General features: G+C 33.3%; 3 protein-coding genes across 4 annotated transcripts; 1 reads left to right on the top strand and 2 right to left on the bottom strand.

Annotated features, from left to right (window-relative positions):
• Positions 1–29: 29 nt before the first annotated feature.
• On the top strand, positions 30–5,455 carry LOC132739495 (uncharacterized). Its single transcript, XM_060727209.1, has 6 exons — positions 30–163; positions 1,900–2,003; positions 2,363–2,435; positions 3,126–3,175; positions 3,916–4,069; positions 4,828–5,455. The coding sequence occupies exons 1-6, from the start codon at positions 76–78 to the stop codon at positions 4,866–4,868; spliced, it is 510 nt and encodes a 169-aa protein (XP_060583192.1). The 5' UTR covers positions 30–75; the 3' UTR covers positions 4,869–5,455.
• A 2,669-nt stretch (positions 5,456–8,124) lies between these two features.
• LOC132739502 (uncharacterized) lies at positions 8,125–11,075 on the bottom strand. The gene is made up of 4 exons (XM_060727219.1): positions 11,032–11,075; positions 10,427–10,607; positions 9,670–10,157; positions 8,125–8,430 (listed from the first exon to the last, which is right to left on the bottom strand). The coding sequence occupies exons 1-3, from the start codon at positions 11,073–11,075 to the stop codon at positions 9,672–9,674; spliced, it is 711 nt and encodes a 236-aa protein (XP_060583202.1). The 3' UTR covers positions 8,125–8,430; positions 9,670–9,671.
• Positions 11,076–11,247: 172 nt separating this feature from the next.
• Positions 11,248–24,900, bottom strand: LOC132739497 (uncharacterized). Of its 2 annotated transcripts, none has more exons than XM_060727211.1 (3): positions 24,757–24,900; positions 12,853–12,949; positions 11,248–11,495 (listed from the first exon to the last, which is right to left on the bottom strand). In XM_060727211.1, exons 1-3 carry the CDS (start codon positions 24,811–24,813, stop codon positions 11,263–11,265), a joined length of 387 nt encoding a protein of 128 aa, XP_060583194.1. In that variant the 5' UTR covers positions 24,814–24,900; the 3' UTR covers positions 11,248–11,262. The 2 variants fall into 2 exon arrangements, with proteins under 2 accessions (XP_060583194.1, XP_060583193.1); XM_060727210.1 differs by lacking the exon at positions 24,757–24,900 and adding an exon at positions 23,262–23,425.

Raw genomic sequence — 24,900 nt, forward strand, 5'->3', positions numbered from 1 at the left:
GCGATCACGTGATGTATCATGTGACAACACAGTACACCGGTAGATATTTGACAGCCAGATAAACACGTGTACAAAATGTCTATTGAGAAATCAACTTTAGATATTTCTATGAAGGAAATATCAAATTTTGAAATAAGCAGTATATTTTCTATGGAATCTGACAGTAAGTTAATTATTTTGTTTTGGAATGCACCATTAGATATGGACTATCTGGAACATACAATACGTTATAGTACATCCCAGGGACTATATACATGCAGTACGTTAATTTAGAATAAAGTTTAATTAGATATTTTAGTTCATAATTATATTCTAACCTCTCGTCATCTATTGCCGTCAAACTATTTAAGCCATTCTGTGCAGCAGATTACAAATGTATCTTCGTTTCATCTTCATCCCTTCAGCTAAACGCCAATGGAACCATGCAGATCTCAAAGTAACTTAATTAAGGCTTGCGATAGCTCCATTCCAAAACCTACACACGTACTGTAGGCATTCATAGCATATAGACCACCAAGAGGGGGCTGCATTATTTATCATTTATTATTCTCAACCAAAATTTAAGGGATCATGGGTTCGAGCCTTATAATCGGGTCACGACCATGTTTATTAATATGACACCAGTACTGGTTGGTTCCAGGAAACGGACTCGAAAGTGATTAATATAAGTTGCAGGGACTTGTTCCGCAATCGAGCTTCTATAGATATGTTTAAACCAACCTAAACCCTTAATTGTACAGCCACCATTTGTACTGTACGTACTCGTGATTAATATGCTCGATCAAGAGCAATCCCAGTTCATTAGACGAAACAGAAGAAAAGAACCCGATGATGCAATCGCAACTTCTAGGTATTTTCCGTAAAAACAGCGAATGCGTAACCTTATTTATTTTCTTGGCCATATATGCGTCAAAACCTGTTGTATGTTTTGTTTTAGTGACAAACTCCATATGTATCGCGGTAAAATCGGCCGTTTTCATTTATGTACAGAGAAAATGGATAGATTCCTCTGATCACCTCTCAAAAATACATTTTGTTTATTTCCTTCCATTGTTTCGAGAGCCTTGTCAGTGGAAGATAACCGAGATCAACACGAAATCGAAAAAATCTCTAGGAAGAAGGATTCCCTGATATAATAATTATATAGGATACACAGCACTGATGAGAGTCAAAATGGGTTATCATCTGTTCATATCTAAATTCAGTCCAAACATATCAACAAAATCGCTTGAAAAGCAACATTAATTCTCTCTCTGTTCCATTCAAAGAAATGTCAAAACACTAAGACCAAAACTGCAGCCTGCAACACAAACACCGTCCCCAACTGAAGTATTGTTCTAATGTCTGGCATCCCATGAAAAAAAAAAACTCTCGGGAAAGTGTTGAAAAAATACCGAGGCCAGCAGTCCGTTAATTACGCCATGTCAGACTATAATTACAAGAAATGCTGAATATCTTGGAATGGAATCAAAATTCCACTTGGGTTTTGGTTTGGTTTGGAATTAGACATTACAATGTCAGCTAAGACAGAGAAATTTGAAAACGAATTATCTCTACCTCATTCAAGTACATTTGAATTTCACATGTGAAGTAAGATTTGCCTGTATTCGAAGTTTATATGAGCCGCGTCACGACAAAACCAACATAATGTGTTTGCGATCCAGCATGGATGTAGACCAGCCTGCGCATCCGCGCAGTCTGATCAGGATCCATGATGTTCGCTATCAGTTTCTTTACTTGTTATATAGGGTCTGTAAGCAAACAGCATGGATCCTGATCAGACTGCGCGGATGCGCAGGCTGGTCTGGATCCATGCTGGTTGCAAACACACTATGCTGGATTTGTCGTGACGCGGCTCATATGTTTATCAACAATAATTCTAAGCTATATCTTTCACAGGTTATCCTGCTGACGAAGCTGCCAGCTTTGACATGCTTACATACAGACACAAAGAGGCTCCTGATCTATTTCTAGGTGGATACATGCACGGGAATCTCGTGGGGGTAAGTGTTTATTTTTCAGAGTTGCAGCATGAATTGCATGCACATATAGTATTTGTATGAAATAAAGTTTTAAGTAAAAGTATCACTTTGGGAAATATTAATCTGATGTAGTAATTAAAGAGGTTATTATCATACAGAGGTACGCTCTGCAGAGGTTGTATTATATATAAAAATGCACGTGTAACCATCATGACCATGATAACAAAATAACTTGACCTTCAAAACTTCAAAATTCAGCAGGAAGTTTTACCATATTTTTTCTGTAATAGCAGGTTAAGGTCGTGGACATTGTGTTTATAGACGCACCTTGTTTATTTTTACTTTATCATTTTAACAAACTATTAAATTTCTTATTTCAGTTTATTTGTGCTACCCGATATCATGGAAAAGAATTGACACATGAGTCAATGAACATGCACATACCAAATGGAGGTAAGGGCCATATATATTCAACTTATTTTCTTGTCCTTTATTTGGTATCCATTTTTGGACACATGGTTGTTTGCTTGTTTTGTTGTTTTAAGTCAAATCGCCAAATTAAATGTCATACGGCGACTTTCCAGCTTTCCGTTCATTATTTCAGGCAAAGTGAGTAACCCACTAACCTTTCGTAAGCTATCTGAATAGCTTCCGTCGCATAGCATGAAAGAATCTATATTTGGGATTCGAGTCTACGGCGTCGAGGGGCAAGTGGTTCCATGACCTTAATCACTCGGCACGGGCGCTCCGTTGCCCACAAAGCAAGTTGTACTTATAGGTCATAGCTATAGGTGTAAATTCATGTATATCGCTACTCCAATGCTCACATTTAAGACTTCTTACTTTTTTAAACAAGATACGATGTATTCTCTTAATGGTGCGATGATGTTTGCCTGTTTATACCTAATCCAAAATACTTAATTTGTCCAGTGGTAAGTGTTTTGCGAAAAAAATTTAGGGTTGTTAGTTGTTGTTTTTTAATTATGTCAACATGTGGATCATCAATGACGGTAGGAAACTTCTCTTAAATGCATCAAACCGTTCAGACAGATTTAATTTGGCTAGAAGAAAATATGCCATTATCGAACAAAGGTTCTCAGGTGAGCGATGCAAATCCATAATGACCATCTTGTTTCATTTCAGAAAGTGTTTGTATACATTCTGTTGTTGTTAAAAGAAACCAAAGACGGAAAGTAAGTAGAAATGAAATAAATTCATTAAAAGACGTAGATCTATCAAAATAAAACCTATCATTATAATGAATATCACATCAGACTAGGCATTAGGAAGTGTTACATTTGTGATGTACAAGTGTACAGTAATGGCGAAATTTATTCATATGATCATGATATTAGGTCCTGTAAACTTTGAAAGTACATGACCACCTGATAACTTACGTAAGCTTTCAACATTTAACACCAATACAATTCTGTCCTTCGGAGCATGACTTGCCGTCCATTTTTTGAAAATGCATTTTACTTACACTTATAAAAGAAATCTACTAAAATAAACTATGTCATAATAGGCTGTTTAGAATTATGTACTCGTTATTCACTTATGTCATCACTATAGCAAGTCTATATATACTTCTCTGTAACACCATTCTCGCCTAAATATAATATAAATTCCAGCGTACTTGAAAAAAAATTATCAAATTAAAAATCAAAAACACACTTTGTGTAATTTGTTCATATCATGGCTAAGATGTCATTGGATTACTGTCTATAAAGAGTACCAAACATTACAAGCTATCGTATAGCGCATTATATGATTTTACTAGTATAACTGTTAATGAATTGTGCATTCCTTATAAAAGAAATAAAACAAATTTTAAATCAATATTCGTTTACTTACGTACTGTTCTTATGTAAACGATCCTAATCAACTGAAAATGTGAAAGTTTTGATTCTTAACAAGGTTTTATTTCTTTTAGGGTATAGCGCTGCAGATGTTGAAGTTATTTATAGAAAATGTGAAGTCAGAACAGGCGAACGTAACAGGGATACTTCTCATCTGCAAATCGAACCTAATACCTCTTTACACGAAGGCCGGTTTTGAGCTCGTCGGGAAATCACATGTTGTTCATGGTAATACTAAATCACTGATTTAAGTTCATAACTTTTATTTCTTCAAAAGAATAATTAAGATGCGCTATAGTGTTTTAGACTATTGTTTTTGTTTGTAACGGCAAGATTATGTAATAAGATATACATGTAATTTAATTTTAAGTGATTTCTCTGAACGAAAAGATGATTGTCAATTCTAACACGACCCGCATTTTTCCCTATTGAACATAGAAGAACCGAAAGTGTGTGTTATTATGCAATAGAGTCACTGTTTGACGTTCTATATTTAGACATGTGACGTAATCATTATACATGTGACGTAACCACTATAAAATCCGACGCGCTGACATTAAGTACGGAAACAAATTAGGCGCAATTTTGCTTAATAGCAGGTACGGCAGCATTTTTTTTGTTTATGTCGTGTTAGAATCGAAATAATATATCTAAATCGGTGATTTTATCGCTGGATAAAATCACTGTTTGTCGTTCGGATGCGCATCATTATATCACTCGGGCTACGCCCTCGTGATATAATTCCTCGCATCCGAACTCCAAACAGTGATGTTATTGAGCGATAAAATCACAGTTTGGGATATATTATTTCTTAATTATATTTCTGGTACCTGTTACAATGTATTTATCATGATGTTATGTTAAATGTAATTGTATCGTCAAAAGTGTTCATCGACTGAAAGTTCCGAACTTCCGACCATTGTTAAAGGTACAGCTATCTACTGCCATTTTTAAGGATGTCATTTTTAATGCCATTTCCTTTTTAGGCAAAGATCCATGGTATGAACTCAAAATTTCATTAACTTGAGTTTAGCCAGGAGGAACTCTTAATTATAGCAAGAATTGACATTTATAATCAGAGGATATACATGTACAGGGCAGATGGATGTAGCGCATAGACTTACGTGTGAAACGGATTATGAAAATACATACCGGAAGTGTTTTCTAAGAGGATTGGAATTGTGTTTGAAAGCTCTCACTTCCCATTTTTATATCACATTGGTCTATATATATGTCATTCTGTGTGTTATGGCGCTCCAGGCACAAAACGCAGAAACGCAAATTGGAAATATGACCCTTTTTACCAGATCTAAATTCACTACTGACTTTTGTGAACTTATATATGACTTGTGATAATTGAAAAAAATAAAGAAACATCGATTCAAAAACCTAAATTTTACTTTTGAAAACAGATGCTATTGCCACAAGACCTTAATGGTTTTCCGTATCTCTGGCACCGTTTAAAATATCTGAACTTTCATAATGATAGACAATCTTTGCTCTTCAGCGCACAAAACTTTTTTTAGGCCACTGACTGAAGAAATTACATGAAACATTTACATACCATACATACACTTCCAGCTGACGTAAAACTACCGTATAAGTTGTCGGCATTTAAACTTAAACTAAAAGTTTGATTAACAAAATCTTTTAAAAGCACTTAAAAATCATTTTTTTGTCAGATTGATCATCTGATTTTTTACTGAAACTTGCATAGATCTATACTAATGTTTAGATTAAACATTTTTTGATCATGAATTTCATTAAAATTGATGGGTGGAAGCATATGCTTATATATGTAGTATTTTTAAAGACTAAAGGAACCCTACTGATATTTTAAGACGTGTCGGGACTAAAAACAATTTTCTGAGATCAAGAAGTACGTTCCATTTGATGTTAATCATAAACCAATTACGTTTGTGCAAAATCTCAGATCATTCGCTTCGTTTTTCCTGAATAATTAATTATTCCGATTGTGAAAATTGGAAAAGCAAAGCCTTTCACTCAATTTGGGCTCCGAATATGGCATTAAAATACGTTTTTCTATTTATTTCCGAGTTCGATCATTTCTTGATTATCTCTTGCATTTCATTCTCTCCCCCCCCCCCCTCTATGTAAGAATTTTTTTATAACTTTATGCTTTTGAACCTGAGCGTAGTTAAAGTGAAAATTCTATGTTCGACGTTAAACATATACATGTATGTAGTGTACATTTCTAACTGACCACCTACATGAACTTCAAAAAATTATTATCACATCTCGAAGACAAATATATATATATATAAGCAAATATTCGTTTAAAATATCACTTACTACTGATATGTAAAACTAGACAAGCATAACTGATAATTTGTGACTTGGATATTTGCAAATAAAAGTTATGGCAGTCCTACATCATGTGATCAACAGAAAAGTTCAATTAAAAGGGGGTAATCCTCTGAAGTCATTTTGCAAAAATAAAACGGTTGGCTCTCTATAACAAGATAATTTTCATGTTTCAGGCATTTCGTTCTCTTAGAAAAATCACATCTTAAGCTCGAAAAGTCAATTTTTGGGTACGATTATAATTAGGGACTATTACTCATACTGTAAGTCTATGAGAAAATCAATACTTAAGTTTGACCTTACAGTATTTTGTCGGTTGTATCGAAGTAGCAGGGAACCAGACAAACTCATGAAAGTGGTAACTTCCCGTTATCTGTACATTCCGAAGAAAGAATGGGAGGTCACTGCGTTGAGACTGGGAACCAGGGTGCAGCCCACTGTAATGAAATTGGTCTACGTGTTCTCGATTTTCAGAAGAAAAGCTTTAATAACGGTTAGTATGCATTCAACCAAAGCATTATATATCAAAATGAAAGTTTTTCTATTTAACATCGAAAGGCGCAGGCTGGTCTGGATCCATGCTGGTCGCAAACGCACTATCTTGGTTTTGTCATGACGCGGCTCATTTAAATCTATGGTTAATTAATAAGGCAATGTTATAAAAATGAAAAGTGTTATTAAAAATTATTAGTATTAAGCCTATTGGTGTCTATTTTAGAAGCATTTTTTCAGTTCTCATACCTTCAGCCATCATAGATACAATTTCTATTTTTCTGCGTGAGACACATTTCAATTGATTACCATATGATCATGAAAGAAAATTTTACCTTAAAGCCCCATGTTCACAAAATGTGAAATGATGTTCCATCAATGAGTTTCATAAATTGTGAAATAAATTTGGTCTTTTCTGAGATACTGAGATTTTTTTGTATTTGAACATTGACCGGCAATCAGTTTATAAATAGCAGTACATGGTTTTCAGTAAAAGCTATTGACAAGGCAAGTAACATTATGTATTTATTTGTCAAACATTATTTATAAATGCACTCCTTGTGGCTGATGGGTTGCCTTTATTATGGTTGAGGCATAAGAATTGCAACCACCTTTTATCCCTGTGTAATTGTAACAGGCGACTAGATGGGTTCGAACAACTGCATCTTTTAGCTCTAGCAGGTGGGATGGTTTCGAACACTGGTGTTGCTTTAAAGTTTGTAACACATGAGGTAAGCCAAAATAATCTTTTCCTGTTTTTGGCTCCACATGACTTGCAGGCTAAACTGTGTTGGTGCACCTTTTAAACCAAACAAACAAACATTTTATAAACGTGAACTTTAAATGCTAAAACATATTTTCATCACTCGCCAGTAGTTGCAATATCTGTAATATTTATCCTTCCTCTGTTACTCTGTTACATGTGCTATGGTCTTCTTCAGTATACAGCATTATACTGTTGTTAATTACAGTGTACTTGGTTTATACAGAATTTATTTTAGTTCGATTGTGTAGAAAGCTATAAGCTTATAGACACACTTTCGAATCCGTTCCCTGAACCAACCAGTTCTTGTACTTGGAGGCAACCATTTTTTGGGCAAACGTGTTTTCCCTCATAAACAGGTTGTTTTCCAAAGGAAAATCCAGGCATCCCCATTTCAGATGCTCTTCTGTTCCATTCTATTTCTAGATTTCCAAAACTGTCAATTTTATTAATGTTTTTCAAGAAGCTGTTTGGGACAAAGGAATATATTTCAACTTTATTCTTTCTACGTATAGTTTCCACTTTGTGTTCAAGAGTTTTCAGTTTGTCTTGACTTTTGTTCAGTGCAATAAATAGCTGTTTGGTTTGTGTTGTTTCCATCTCTTTATTGTACATACCATTTATTCATCCTGGCAGAACTTGCTAGCCCTCCCTCCTCCATCTCACTCGGCCCGGCGCTGTTAAATCAAAATTATAATTCGTAAATACTATTGTACTCATGCATAGATCATATAAATACTTGATAAAAAAAATTCTAACAAAAACTATATACTTTCAATAAACCAATAGTGAGAAAAATAACAGTTACAGTATCCTCTTTTATAGTGAATTATCTAAATATAGACTAGTTATCTAAATATAGACTATTTGTGTATAGATAGATTGTATGATTGAACGCTGAAAGCCAAAGACCATCTCTTTATTGTACATACCATTTATTCATCACGACAGAACTTGCTAGCCCCTCCCTCCTCCGTCTCCTCCCTCCTCCATCTCACTCGGCCCTGCGCTGTTAAATCATAATTATGATTTGTAAATAATATTGTACTCCTGCATAGATCATATAAATATTTGATAAAGAAATTCTAACAAAAACTATATGCTTTCAATAAACAAATAGTAAGAAAAGTACGTAACAGTTGCAGTATCCCTTTTTATAGTGAAGTATCTAAATATATACTAGGTATCTAAATATAGACTAATTATCTAAATATAGACTAGGTATCTAAATATAGACTAATTATCTTAATATAGACTAGTTATCGAAATATAGACTAGTTATCTAAATATAGACTAGGTATCTAAATATAGACTAGGTATCTAAATATAGACTAGGTATCTAAATATAGACTAGGTATCTAAATATAGACTGGGTATCTAAATATAGACTAGGTATCTAAATATAGACTAGTTATCTAAAAATAGACTATTTGTGTATAGATAGATTGTATGATTGAACGCTGAAAGCCAAGGACCATCTCATTATTGTACATACCATTTATTCATCCCGGCAGAACATGCTAACCCCTCCCTCCCCCTTCACTGTTAAATAAAAATTATAATTTGTAAATTATATTGTACTCGTGCATGTAGATCTATAACATATATTATTTTTAATATTTTTTATGAAAAAATATCTAAAATATAGACTAATTATCTAAATATAGACTATTTGTTTATAGATAGATTGTATGATTGAATGCTGAAAGCCAAATACCATCTCTTTATTGTACATACCATTTATTCATCCCGACAGAACTTGCTAGCCCCTCCCACCTCCATCTCCACCCTCCTCCATCTCACTCGGCCTTGCACTGTTAAATCATAATTATAATTTGTAAATTATATTGTACTCATGATGTAGATCTATAGCATATATTATTTTTATTTTTTTATAAAAAAATATCTAAAATTGTGACTTATAATTTAAATATAGACTATTTGTGTATGATTGAACGCTGAAAGCCAAAGACCATCTCTTTATTGTACATACCATTTATGCATCACGACATTTATACTAGCCCCTCCCTCCACCGTCTCCTCCCTCCTCCATCTCACTCGGCCCTGCGCTGTTAAATCAAAATTATGATTTGTAAATAATATTGTAATCATGCATATATCAAAATAAATTCTAACAAAAATATACTCCTTTATAATTTCTTTTCTAAATTCTATGAAGTTAACAAAACTATGTTTAAGCTGAAAACTATGCAGAGTTTATATACATATACAAGAATAAATCAATTACCTCTAAGTCCCACCTCCTAAAAGCATAACATACGGTGACACATCATCTTCCTCCAATACTTTCACATTCTCATTCACATTCTCGCCTTCTATTTGGATTTCTGGCAGGATATAGCTCGCCGAAGTGTCAGTTGCTTTCATGCAGAATGGTTGATAACCAAATTCAGCTTGCTCATGATCAGTGGCATTCTTGCAAACCCCTCTGCGAGATGATCCGGGGGAACGCACACTGACCAGAGCAATTGCAGCGCTTCTGCCCTCACCATACATACTTATCAAAAAAACAGCAAGCTCTTTGACCGAAGGAAAATTCAAAGCTCCGGCCAAAGACGTGATCAATTTTCCTTCGTATTTCAGCTGCCCATGGGAGTCAAACAAACTGACACTTCCATCTCCATTGATTACTATACCATGCGAATACACACCAACGGTCACCAAAAACCCAAGCTTTCGCATCTTCCTTCTATTAAACCAATGTGTCACGTATTCCTGTAATGGGCATTACAGATAATCTTAACATGTTATGCAACATTAATTTACTAAATTACTATTTCATGCAGAATATTCTTCAGATATTAACGACATATATGTTTTTTTATTTACTTGTAACTTTCGTGAAACTCTTGTATAGAATTTTGAACATGAAGTACCTAATATTACCAAACTATCATTAAAAAATCATTCTTCAAGAGTAACTAATAAATACCTTTAAATTATAATGTAAATTATATATTTTTTAAAGGAAATAAAGTACTTACCTCTATGGTTTGAAATCCATCGAAACCTTCAATCATCGAGGTGAAAACATACTCGCACTGGCGTGTCAAGCGGACATATGTGTCTCTTCCAAATAAATTTCCAACATTCAAATACCTGTCGCTTGGAAATTCGTCTATTGCAACTTTCCTGTCGGGGTTTTTGCTTATTCTTATGTCATCTCTACAAAATGATTACAAATAAATACCAATATATGCTGAGTTATAATTGTTGTTGAATATCGTTGTTAATTATAAATCATCTTCGTGAAAATAACAATCATAGAAAGTCGTTGTTCATAAATAATGACTATGTTCGTGAAAATAACAACCAGAAAAAGTCCTAAAGTTAAAAAATACTCGTTGTTAATGAATATATATAACAATAACAGAAACTCGTTGTTAATAAATTATGTTCGTGAAAATAACAAATTATAGAAATATGTTGTTCATGAAAATAACAATCATAGAAAAATGATGTTAATAAACAATTTCGTGAAAGTAACGTAGTTGATAATCGACAATATTTGTGTAAATTACAATTAGAATCGCGTGAGTAATTTGAGAGATCTGTAGATGGACAGTACCTCTAAGTCCCTAATGCCTACATGTACACGTAAAACAAAGTTAGGTCGACTTCCTCTTTAGTCATTTAGTTTAGATTAGAATATCAAGAATTCGTTCATTTCTTGCGGTCAATTATATACATGTAATGTCATTAATTAGCATCATTCTTTGATTATAATGCTCCAGTCATCACTTATTTTTCAACTAACAAGTATGAACGTGTATCAGATCAGTGCATCAAACTCGCGATCATAAACAACTGTGCCTGTATTTTAAATACATATGTAATATTCATTCGATATTTTATATGTTGTGATTGCATACCGTAGTCTAGTGTGTAGTTTGTCTCCTTCAGCTAATATAGCATTTATTCCAGCAGGTGTCAAGTTAGGGTAAGATTTTTGGTGTATAATTGCTGCTAGGGCCATGCTCGTACATTGAACACCGGCATACTTTCCGGGTAAACGGAATTGGTTCGTATTTCCGAACGTGTAAGTGAGAGGACCTGGTTAGACAGAGACAGATATAGCAGAAAGATAGATTAGAATAAAAGATAGAAAATACAGATATAGCAGAAAGATAGATTAGAATAAAAGATAGAAAATACAGATAAAGCAGAAAGATAGATTGGAATAAAAGATAGAAAATACAGATATAGCAGAAAGATAGATTAGAATAAAAGATAGAAAATACAGATAAAGCAGAAAGATAGATAAGAAATACAGATAAAGCAGAACGATAGAAAATACAGATATGGCAGAAAGATAGATTAGAATAAAAGATAGAAAATACAGATAAGGCAGAAAGATAGATTAGAATAAAAGATAGAAAATACAGATAAGGCAGAAAGATAGATTAGAATAAAAGATAGAAAATACAGATAAGGCAGAAAGATAGATTAGAATAAAAGATAGAAAATACAGATATTGCAGAAAGATAGATTAGAATAAAAGATAGAAAATACAGATATAGCAGAAAGATAGATTAGAATAAAAAAAATAGAAAATACAGATATAGCAGAAAGATAGATTGGAATAAAAGATGGAAAATACAGATAAAGCAGAAAGATAGATAAGAAATACAGATAAAGCAGAACGATAGATAAGAATAAGAGATAGAAAATACAGATATGGCAGAAAGATAGATTAGAATAAAAGATAGAAAATACAGATACGGTAGAAAGATAGATTAGAATAAAAGATAGAAAATACAGATAAGGCAGAAAGATAGATTATAATAAAAGATAGAAAATACAGATATTGCAGAAAGATGAATTAGAATAAAAGATAGAAAATACAGATCAGGCAGAAAGATAGATCGGAATAAAAGATAGAAAATACAGATATGGCAGAAAGATAGATTAGAATAGAAGATAGAAAATACAGATATAATAGAAAAATTGATTAGAAAAAATAAAGAAAATACAGATATAGCAGAAAGATAGATATGAGACTAAAAGATAGAAAATACAGATATAGCAGAAAGAGTAGATTAGTAGAAAAGATAGAAGATACAGATATGGCTGAAAGATAGATTAGAATAAAGATAGTTTTAGACTGAAACAGAAATAGACAGAGTAGTATAAATAAGTGATAAGAAGAATTAAGCAACTGAAAACAGAAGACATTTGAATATTTGACATAAGAAAGAAAGAAGTAAAAAGTTTTTTTTTCTTCAGCTTCATCTCCAGCCCTCATTTCATATCGAAAATGCTTTCTCTTTTCATATTCCATAGTGACGTCATATCGCAATGAATAAAACAAGTAATGGTTGTGGGTTATGATTATTAACACCATAATGAATGATGTACATCATACATGATTACAGCATGATCAAATATTACAAAAATCAAATCTATTTACCATTTCCAAGCCTAAGTGTACCTCCGTGTTTGTTTGTATGCACTACTACAGCATTTTTTGTGTTTTGATCTGCACCTCCACTCTTACAGCAACTCATCTGGAAAGTGCATAATACCTTAACATGGCATCTTTATTGTTGTATGTGATATAGACTTTCAGGAGTTTTATCATACTGCAGCAACCCTTTTATACAAACTTACTAAAATATTTATTATGAATAATTATGCAAAATAATCAGTTAGTACTGAAGCTCAATTCCTGATTTTCTAAAATACTTGTCACTTAAGATTCCTTCCAGTCAATGTAACCACTGGCGGGATAATAGCTGAACTATGCCATTAGCTTAAAGTGAGTCCGTGCTGGCTATATTTGTAACATCAAAACCCTCCTGGTTTCGTTCTGTGAATAAACAGTACTAAATTTAAATCAGGAAAATGCAACCACACAAAGCCCATAGATATGATAGAGATCTAGATAATAAGATTAAAAGTTATTTTTATATTATCAATCGTTAAATTAAGGGTTAAGACCTGCAATATTAAATATAGTTTTAAATTTGGCAAATGAATTATATTTTAGTCTAGATTTAGCATACTGTATAAGTTTATAGGAACTATTATTATTATTATTAATATTATTATTATTATTATCATTATTAAATAACAACAATAATAATAATATAATAATAATGTAATCAATTTACAAACAAACAAACCAAACTAAACTATTTAAATAATGATAAGAAAATAAAGATTTAAGATGACGATGATGATGTTAATTGATGATGATGTTGATAATGGAGCTAAATTTAGCTAAAGTAGATTCTAATTTTAAATTTGTAACAAATTTGTGATAAACATTGCGCATGCGTAGACTCTGGTATTTTTTTTAAAAAAAAACAACAACAAAAAAAACAGCGACTCATTCTAGCAAAAAATGTTCTTTTATAAGAAATATTTGGCATATTTTCTACTACAATTTTTTCAAACTGATACCTTTTACATATAACTTTTGTTGTTTTTTTCCCCCAAAAAACCGAAAAATTCCTTTTTTTATCAACTTTTTCAATTTGATAAGATTGACAGCTGGGGCGCTGACAACGGAAGTGTATATATGCGGTACGTCAGAAGTAAAAAATTGGTTACATCGACTAGAAAATCAGTTTGATTCATTTTGAAATACTACAAGAAACATTTCACCATTTTGGACTCCTACAGATTCAAAATTAACGAGAAAATGGGTGAAAACATCGTTTGACAACAGCGTTAATAAGAACCGTAAACAGCTGATTGGGACTTCCGGTTAAGAGTTGTCTTTTATATATCAAGGTCAATGTTATATATACTCCTGGTTGAGACCCCCGGGGTCTATTCCAGGCGGTAGATCTACTGAATCCGTTGCGTATTTATTTCCGTTTAAAGGAATATTTTTTCGCACAATGTAAACTCCAGTGCAAAAAAAAATGTAAAACATGATAAACATTGCGCATGCGTAGACTCTGGTTTTTTTTTTTAAAAAGCAGCGACTCATTCAAGCAAAACATTTGTTTTGAATAACTTGTTCCGGGAAGGTGGTTTCCTGTTTCCAATTGTTAGTGCATGATTGAACGGGAAACCAGCTGCAATCGTGCCAATCGCACCTTTTCGGCCTTTTACGTCACTCTTCGGATTAATGATAATAGCCGATGTAGTTCCGATTGCAATCGTGACAATTCGGGCGATTTCGTCATACTGCGGAATCAGACGAAGTAATATTACGGAAATCTAAGCTATTTTAGTTACTTCGGTAATCTCAGTTTGTTTTTATAAATAGGATTTCTATTTTTACTTGATTTATCGGTTTAAACCGTAATAAATTATAAACGAAATCGTTCCGTTTCAATTGTTTTTCAAGACGCAAAAGTTAGTTTCTTTTATAATTGTTTTTTGTCTGTATTAGTTTTATACAATAGAAAGTGGTGACTGTAGTAGTATTCCGTCTTCAAAGGGTGGTCCTGCTTACCAAATCACGCATGATCGAGTTATATTTAGATCTACTGAACGCAATTCAACTTCTTGGTGAGGTAATCTAAAAATAGCCCATGCATATCATTAACCTTGCCACGTGCTGATCTACAGATAGCGCATCGTATTTGTGATCGTATAACATAGTTGATACATGCTTATTAATTGGTACCACGTAACGAAGAATTTTAGTGCATTTACTTGTCTATAAAGCAAACGAATGATTTCTCTGCGAAAAAGGGGAAATGAAATGTGCACACTTGTTTCCGTTCAGTATGATAGATAGATCTCCACGTTAGTATTTTTACGATTGATCATTTTCTTTATTAGTTTTATACAATAGAGAATAGATTTCAAATCGTTTTGGCAAAAAATATTCGTTTTTTTCAAAAAATAAACCAACTAAATAAACCCTTTATGATATACAAATACCGTAATTAAAAAAAAATTGTGATAATAAATTGAAACAAACAAAAAAACAATTTTAAAGGGTTGGGATGAAGGCACAACTGTGCAAGCCTTTCCTTTTAAAAGGAAACTTTATCTTTTATAAGGAATATTTGGCATATTTTCTACTACAATTTTTTCAAACTGATACCTTTTTCATATAACTTTTGTTTTTCCCCCCTCAAAAACCGAAAAGTTCCTGTTTTTTATCAACATTTTCAATTTGACAAGTTTGACAGCTGGGGCGCTGACAACGGAAGTGTATATAAGCGATACGTCAGAAGTTAAAAATTTGTTACATCGACTAGAAAATCAGTTTGATTCATTTGGAAATACTACAAGGTACTACAAAAAGAAACATTTCATCATTTTGGACTCCTACAGACTCAAAATTAACGAGAAAATAGTGAAAACATCGTTTGACAACAACAGCGTTGCTAAGAACCGTAAACAGCTTTCATAAATAAAGATCAAGGTCAAGGTTCAAGTAAGAATTGTTCTCATTCTCAAGAAAAAGGTATTTATCTGAAAATTAATGATATTTTTTAGATTTTCTGTTTCATAAAAATGTAATTCACCAAAATGAGAAAGAGTGCAAGACTTTCGACCAAAGCGAGGCAAAAATATGGAAAAAAAACCTGAAATTGAAACTGAAAATAATTGTACTAATTCTTAAAATGAACCATTACTAAAAAATAAAAATCAAATTGCTTGTCCTAACAGTTTAACTAACGTCAGAGTTGAAACTATATATAGATTCAGAAAAGAAAGAAAAATATTTTACTAGTGTATGTGACAGTAACTTGATTAAGAGAATAAAATCAGAAAAAAAAACATCAGCGCAGAAAAGTCATGTAGGAAAAGAAAATTATTCTTCAAAGTTACTTGTGCAGGGTGTTACTTGGAAGACCCACAAGTTGTGTAATATACAGAAGCTACCTGGCTGAAGTGTGATTATTGTCATAAGTGGTGGCATTTACAGTGTGCTTGTTTAGACCCTGAAAGTGCTAAAGTCTTCAGATTCATAAAGTATCCTTGTGTATTGTGTGTTATAGATAATTCCCCTTGGATAAGAGATACAATTCAGCTTAGAAATAAAGATCTCTTATGAACCAACTTTGATACAAGCAAGAAAAAAAACCAAAATTGAGTGTCACCTGATACCATCGTTATTCCACAAATAGATTCCAAGCTCAAAAACTGTCAGTTACTGATCTGTCAACTACATGTACAAAAAAAAATAACATTGACGACTCTTCAAAGTGTACCAGTCAGAATTTATCAAGTAAGTTTTTTTCTGACAATATTGATAGTGTTATTGTTATAGATGATTGCCAAAAATTTTGCTCTTCAAAAGACATTGAAAAAAGAATAAAAGAAAAAGGAATTGAATGTGTAGAATTTGCGTATAGTCTTCCAAGAGGTGGTATTGTTTACATTGTGAAAATCCAGACAGAAGAAAAAATCTTCAAGATACTTGGCCTGAATCTGTTTTTGGGAAAAGTGAAATAGTTCATCAGCCTGTAAAGAAAAAGGAAAAGAAGGTTGGCTATTTGAGGAACATTGACCCAAGATTCTCACCCAAGATTCTCTGAAAATAAAGTGAGACATATACTATTGGATAGTTCTCTTGAAATTGAATCAGTAAAAAGGTGCTTTCACAGACATGGTGGTAAACCAATGCCATTGGCTAAAATTACCTTCTCTAGCGCAAAATCACTACATCAAGCCATAAATAAAAACTTTGATCTGAGATTTAACAATAGGAAAACTATTGTTGAAAGAGAAAAAGACACTAGAATAATAAGGTGCTTCAAGTGTATGAAATTTGGCCATATAGCTAAATTTTGTAATTCTAATACTAAGTGTGAAAACTGTGGCGAGGACAATCATACAATTAATCAGTGCAAAAACCAATCTTGTTGTGCCTACTGTAAAGGAACCCATAGAGCTTCATCATCAGACTGTCCCGTATACCAAGACAGAAGGCGCAAGCTTACCCTACAAACAATTATTTAATTTTGTTATTTAGTGAAATTTTAGTAAATATGAAGATTATAACACTTAATTGTCAATCCTATAATACAGCAAAAACAGACATTTATAGATTTATACAAAATTATGATTTAGAGATTCTTTGCCTAACAGAAACTTGGGAGACCACGAAAGAGGAAATTAAATATTTAAACTGGAAATCATTTTCAAAACTTAGATCTAATGACAGTCATGGAGGTGTTGCAGTTTTAGCTTAACCATCAGAAAATATATATATGCAGAGAAAAGAAAATCTTGAAATAAAAAACTTAGAAGCAATATGCACCACTTTGAAACTGAGGAAAAAGGAGAAAATTCTATTAATTACAGCTTACATTGCACCACGTAATCTGGAGCAAATACCTCTACTTATATCTTTATTAAAAATATGTAACAGTATGTTTAAAAACATCATTCTAACAGGAGATTTTAATGCAAAGAGTAAACTGTGGGGAAATTTGTTGAATAATAATGCAGGGGAACAACTGGAGGATTGTCTATGGTCAGAAAACTTTATTAGTGTAAATGATATGGAGCCTATAAGAAGAAACAGTAACAGTGTTATAATACTGTTATTGATCTGTTTATTGTAAAAAAAATCTGGAAATAAAGTGATCCCTCGGAAGCATTAATCACAACAAACTTACAAGAGAATTGCAGACTCGGTTTGATTGAGTCTGTACATGAGGGATAATGTATACGTGCAACATCCCTCACGCCCCCTAGCACCGGCTTGAGCGGTACTCAATTCTCAACACTTAATAGTGCTGGCATCAATGATCCCGAAGGACCTTTGAACAAAGACATTAGACTGTGTCAAACCTTAAATCAAGAAAATGTTAGATCAGACCATATAGCAGTTTTTTTGGACATAAATGACTACTGTAATCAGAAACCTGTTGAAAAAGAAAAATTTTGTATCAAAGAAATGGACATCCTCAAATGGCAAGTAAGCACTAAAGAGGGGGTTTCCTCATGGAAATCTGAAAACTTTCAAAATTTAAACACTGAAGATATATATTCCTGTTTCTTGGAAATTTTCCATAATTGTATGGCTGAAGCTGTACCCCGAAAAATTATCAAATATAGCAACAGAAGGATACACCAACCCTGGATCAACGAAGAAGTAAAAACTATCAAAACAGAGCTAAATAAATTAAAAAAAGGTTTTCAAGCAAAGACAAACGCCTAGAAATTTAATAAAATTGAAAGAATGTGAGCAAAAATATGAAGAGGAAATTGAAAAAGCTAAAGATGAATGGGCTGATATGCTGTGTGAAAACATAAATCTGTGTGATACTCCAAAAGAGAAATGAAGGTACTTTCAGAGTTTAACATCCTATCAAGTAGAAGATGTAGATACTATATTCCCCCTTGTAAACAGTAATGGTGATGTGATTTTTGATAGAAAAGAAAAGGCAAATTAAACTACTGGAAGACACCTTGTTCAGTGATAAACATCTACAAAATGTAACCTTTGATGAAGATTTCAAGAAGCATATTGAAGAAGAACTGTTTAACATCAGAGAAAGTAAACATCATGATACAAAAGAAGATGAAAGTCAAGGTTTTCTTAATAGACCTATTATAGTTCAAGAGGTAGAAGCAGCTATCCAGCATTTAAAGAAAAATAAAGCACCTGGATCGACCAGATAAAATATACACGGATTTACTTTAATACTCAAATAACCACCTTCTTGAAGCCATCACATATATTTTTCAACTTTCCTGGGATACCAGTATTCTTCCCCAGGCCTGAAAAACAGCAACAGTCAAATTCTTTAAAAAAAACATGGAAAAGAGTCCTATTTTAAGTCAGGATCCTACAGGCCTATAAGCTTGACAAGTGTCCTTGGGAAATGTATGGAGAAAATAGTATTTGCCAGATTATATGCATACTCTGAATACAAGAACATCATAGACGATGAACAAGAAGGTTTTGCACTACACAAGCTCTATTAAGGCTGGTGCAGAGTATTTTTGATGGTTTTAATGAAAAAAGTGCACACTAGATGTATTTCTAGACTTGGAAAAGAGCCTGCAACATTTTACAATTTTGCCGTGTTGGGCTTTCTTTATGGATTCTGTTTATCACTATTTCATTGTCTTGTCTGTGATATGCAGGCTTCATAACCTCAGATCCCCTTTCAAAATTCCATTTTATTCAGTTCCGCCCATTGTTTTCTCGTTTAGGGCACAAGCATTCTTTTTCTTGGGGACCATACGCCGCTTTTCATGGAATGACACTACTGTGTCACATTGAAGGTTCCATGATAACCGCCGTATGAACACATCTGCGGATGTTTCTAAATTCAAAATTCACCGTTTTTGTGTTTAAATGTTGAATTCTGCTTAAGCCGGTGCTAGGGGTGCTAGGTAACTTGCACTTTCCAGTACCGTCCATGAATAGGCTCAATCAAACCGAGCCTGCAACATTTTACAATTTTGCCGTGTTTGGATTTCTTTAGGGATTCTTTTTATCACTATTTCATTGTCACATCCGTGTTATTTGTGCCGTGTGGGGGCTGTAAAAAGTCTCCCCGTACATTTAATCAATGATGTTATATTTTCGATCCTTGAAGATCGTTCAGCACGACATTATTGTTATGTATACGTATTAGATGGTCTTTTTAGTTTCTTGTATTTGGCCTATTTCAATATGGGTGGTACCAGTATTCCTAATTGAATACTGTATAATCACCCTTAGGATATGTTGCCTGCTTTTTAAATTTGTCTTTTGACGTCTTGTCTGTGATATGCAGGCTTCATAACCTCAGATCCCCTTTCAAAATTCCATTTTATTCAGTTCCGCCCATTGTTTTCTCGTTTAGGGTACAAGCATTCTTTTTCTTGGGGACCATACGCCGCTTTTCATGGAATGACACTATACTGTGTCACATTGAAGGTTCCATGATAACCGCCGTATGAACACATCTGCGGATGTTTCTAAATTCAAAATTCACCGTTTTTGTGTTTAAATGTTGAATTCTGCTTAAGCCGGTGCTAGGGGCGTGGACGGTGACTTGCACCTTCCAGTACCGTCCATGAACAGGCTAATCAACCGAGCCTGCAACATTTTTACAATTTTTTGCCGTGTTTGGCTTTCTTTAGGGATTCTGTTTATCACTATTTTATTTGACAGTGTATGGAGGGATGTATGCTTGTTAAGCTACAAAGGATTGGGAAAAAAGAGGGAAAAATGTGGCAATGGCTGTCCAACTTCTTAACTGGAAAATCAGCAAGATGTTGTTGTAACATGGAAATGGGATGATACCTTCCCAAATTCAATTGGATTACCACAAGGCTCAGTGCTCTCCCCTCTTTTGTTCAATCTATACTTAACTGGATATATTTCAAAACATAAAAAGCAATAGTATCAAATTGCAGATGATGGGACTATTTGGATGTCTGGAAATATAAACATGGATTTAGAGAAATCAATCAATACAAAGGGGACACATGGACAAAGAATGGAGAATGAAATAAATTTTAGATAAAACTGAATACACCATCTTTAATAGGAAAAAAGAAAAACTTAGGTCAAATAGAGATCTGCTTAAACAAGAAAATATTGCAACAGAAAGATAAAGCAAACATTTTAGGAGTTATCTTAGATTCTGAATTGTCATTCAAAGAACATATAGAATACACTGGAAGAAAATGCACTAAAACATTGGCTTCCTTGATGTCAGTAGCCAAAGCAGAGAAGATCAGTGTCAAAAATATGATAAATCTTTATACAAGCTTGGTTTTAAACTCAGTTGGAGTATGCATTCACTGTTTGGCAGATTGCCAACTGTCAGCCCCTGGACAAGATACAAAGGAAAGGTTTAGCTTACTGCCGTGGATTACACAACACAGCCAGTAAAGAAGCAGTTGAAGTATTGGCTGGAGTTCTTCCACTTGATTTGAGGCGAGAAAAAAATGACCATTCGAGAATGCGGGGAAAATAATTGCCCAAAAAATATCAGGCAAAAACATGCAAAAAGTCTAAAAAGACTGTCAAGATAAGATATGGAAAGTTACAAGAAAAAATTCCAATCTCCATTCTTTTGCATGCTCACACAGGTAGAAGACATGAAATCATTAACCACCATCACACTAAACAGTATTGAACCAGAATTTTCATATCTTGAATACCTGCAACCATCTAGAACCAGACCAGATTACTGGAACAATCTAGGGTCTTCCAAATCAAGAACTCTTTAACAAGAAGAAGATGAAAGACAACACATCTCATCACTTTTTTTATGTAGATACCAAAACAGCGGTAGCATTTACTGTTGGTTCCTGTAGAGGAAATCCAGGTCCATGTGGTGCTGGAGCCTGTATTTTTTTCCAAACACAGAAGTTATAAAACTGAAACAACCAGTATAAAAATGTCCATCAATTCTAGTAGTTAAAATAACACTTCAATCCCTACTAACTGAGATAGGAAGATTTGAAATAAAAAAGATAAAGTTACTTAGTGATAGTCAATCAGCTGTTGGAATTATTGATCTCGGCTGGGAAAATAAGACACACAAATTCCTGTCAACAGAGATACTCTAGTCGAAGCTTGAATTAGCTTACGTTACTGTTAATTTTGACTCCAGGTCATGCTGGCATAAAAGGGAATGACATTGCTGACAGACTTGCAAAAGAAGCAGCAAAAGAAGCTGAGGAAATGGAAACAGAAGATTCAAGATTCACTCATTGTAACAAGTCAAAGTGACATTCGCCACTCAGCTAGAGAATCAGTCTGCATTAAACGGCAGAGAAGGTGGGAAATTGTTGAAACTGGCAGGAATCTCTATGGACTCAAGCCTCAAGTCCATCCCAAAAAAATTAACTTCCGTGGCTTGAGCAACCAAAGACAGTTACTTCAACTACAAAGTGGATATTGCCTCAATGATTATTTGAACAAGATTGGGGCTAAAAACACAAGTCTGTGTAATTGTGGAGAAGTGGAAACAGTAACACATTTCATAGAGGACTGTACCCTGTACTAGACATCAAGAGAAAACCTGAAGAAAGAAATATTTTTAAAGACATGAATAAGTGTATTTACAAAAGAACTATTGCTGTCAGACATACAAGAAGACCAATTCAAAGACCATAGACAAGAGTTGTCAAACATTGCAAATGAATTCGTCAAAATATGATAAACAAGATCAACAAGGAAAGGCGGCGTTCAATGAACGCAACCCCCATATGACCAAGCAACAAGAACCAGTGGCAAGGAGCCCAGGCGGACCCCAAGCAAAAACAGGTTAGGGCAAAGACAGAGCACGGACAGGTTAATCACTAAATGATAAATAATTTGTAAATGATTAGAAATTCAAATAAATTCAAAACAAATAAATGATTGAATAATAGGCCCACAAAGTCAAAGGGGAAGGGGACAGGAGACCGGGGGTAGGGGGGAGGTTAATCAAAGAAATAAAAACTAGGGGTAATGGGGAAGATACTTAACGTAGACGAGAAAACAACAAGGGACACAAGCAAAAGTGTCACCAAAACAGTATGAAACAACATAGACATACATCTGAGGAAATCCAAAAGATTTTTTTTATCCAAAAGATTTTTTTATGTCATTAGATTCTATTTGATAATATTCATTAATTGTTACCCTACTTGAGAGTTTTACCGTAATCGAAAATACCAGAGTTTAAATACCGGAGTGACAACACGGCCAATACCAAGGCTTTGAACACGAATCTGTTTTAGAATTATATGGAAACAAATAAGATCTATGCGAAGACAAAAAAAAATATCAAAATTCAAAGACATGAATGGTGTGACATTGGTGTCCTTCCACCTTTGCCATTTCCTTGTAGCAGAAAATTGCATACAAAGTAGACATGTTACAATAATATCATGTATTAATTTATACATCTGTAAACATTAACATAAAGCATCAGTTATATAAGTGATTTGACTTACATATTTCATTCGTAGACGCAGTAAGGAAATTCTTAAGTCATTTATCAGGTTAGTCATCTTGAAAATACAACTGTTGTCAAGACGTCATAAATATTGTGATGTCACAAGGAAATAACATCCAATAGGATCGCTTGACACTTTGCCTACCGTAGCAACAGCGTATGAATATATAACAAATATTCTGATTGGTTGGTCAAAACAAATTTTTTTTTTTATTTATTTGAAATTTGTATTGATATTTTTTTTATTCATTCCTTCCATTACACAGACTAACAAGTCACCTCATAAAACGGTGCTTAAAATGATGGCGATGAAAATGATGAAGTGGATGATCACAGACACAGGAACTTGAAATTCTATCAATATTAATGATAATATCCAAAATATACCCCCTATACTATATAAATAATACGTATTTAAATTTCGTATATTTACGAAAGTAAAACTTTTTTTAAGTAATGAAAATGATAAACAAGTGAATAATATGTTTATTTATTATTAAATTGATGTGTATCTTATGATAAGGTTTTGAAACATGTTTATGTGTACTTGATATGTTTTAGTTTAAAAGAAACTTTTTTCATTTTGTTTGTGTACAATGTACTTGTCTTATTATATTGAAAAATGTGTTTTGATTATTGAAAATTGTCATTAAGTTTAACTTCTTTATAATTCATTTATCATTATGTAAGTTAATTAGTGTAATAATTTTACAGAAAATGGACCCCATTGGAAATAAGCTTTTAGCTTAATGGGCAATCCTAGGGTTACATAGAACATACTTATTGATTAATCGTATAATTATTTTTGTGCATTTATATGTGTGTTTTTATTTATATTCAAGTTGATATCTGTGATAAAATTGTATGTGTATACATGTATGTCTATTCCCTGAATAAATCGATACGATACGATATACAGTATAAATAAACACAGTGTTTATTTATACTGTATAGGAGGTATATTTTGGATATTATCATTAATATTGTCATTATTGATAGAATTTCAAGTTCCTGTGGGATGATGATGCCAAATTAAAGTAGATTCTAATTATAAAGTTGTAAAAAATCTGTATTAATCCTTATTTTTAGGTTCACAAAATGGAATTTGATATAAGATTTATTGGAAACAAAGAAGATCTAGGCGAAGACAATAAAAATCAGAATTCAAATTTATAAATGCAATGACATGAATGTTCCCCGACCCCTAGTCCAACTAATTAGACTTGTCAAAGAGACACCGAGATAATTTTGGACGGGCGCTGTCTTTTTGACAGTAAGAAAAAAAAGTCTGTAAAATGGGTCAAACCGTTCACGCCAAATTAATTAGGCTACCCGACCCCGTTCTTATTTCAATATTTGTCGTTAGCCTACTGTGTAGCTGCTAGCAGATAATTGCATACAAAGTTGACATGTAACAATAATACCATGTATTAATTTATACAGATATGGGCACTTAAAAGTAAAGCATCAGTTATATAAGTGATTTTACTTACATATTTCATGCGCAGACGTTGTAGGGAAAATCTTAAATCATTTATCACGCTTGCCATCTTGAAAATACAGCTGTTGTCAAGACGTCATCAATATTGTGACGTCACAAGGAAGCGACATCCAATAGGATCTCTTGACACATTGCC

The sequence above is a fragment of the Ruditapes philippinarum genome, unplaced genomic scaffold (assembly GCF_026571515.1).
Source record: "Ruditapes philippinarum isolate M1 unplaced genomic scaffold, ASM2657151v2 ctg3000_1_1_1_1, whole genome shotgun sequence".
Classification (NCBI taxonomy): domain Eukaryota; kingdom Metazoa; phylum Mollusca; class Bivalvia; order Venerida; family Veneridae; genus Ruditapes; species Ruditapes philippinarum.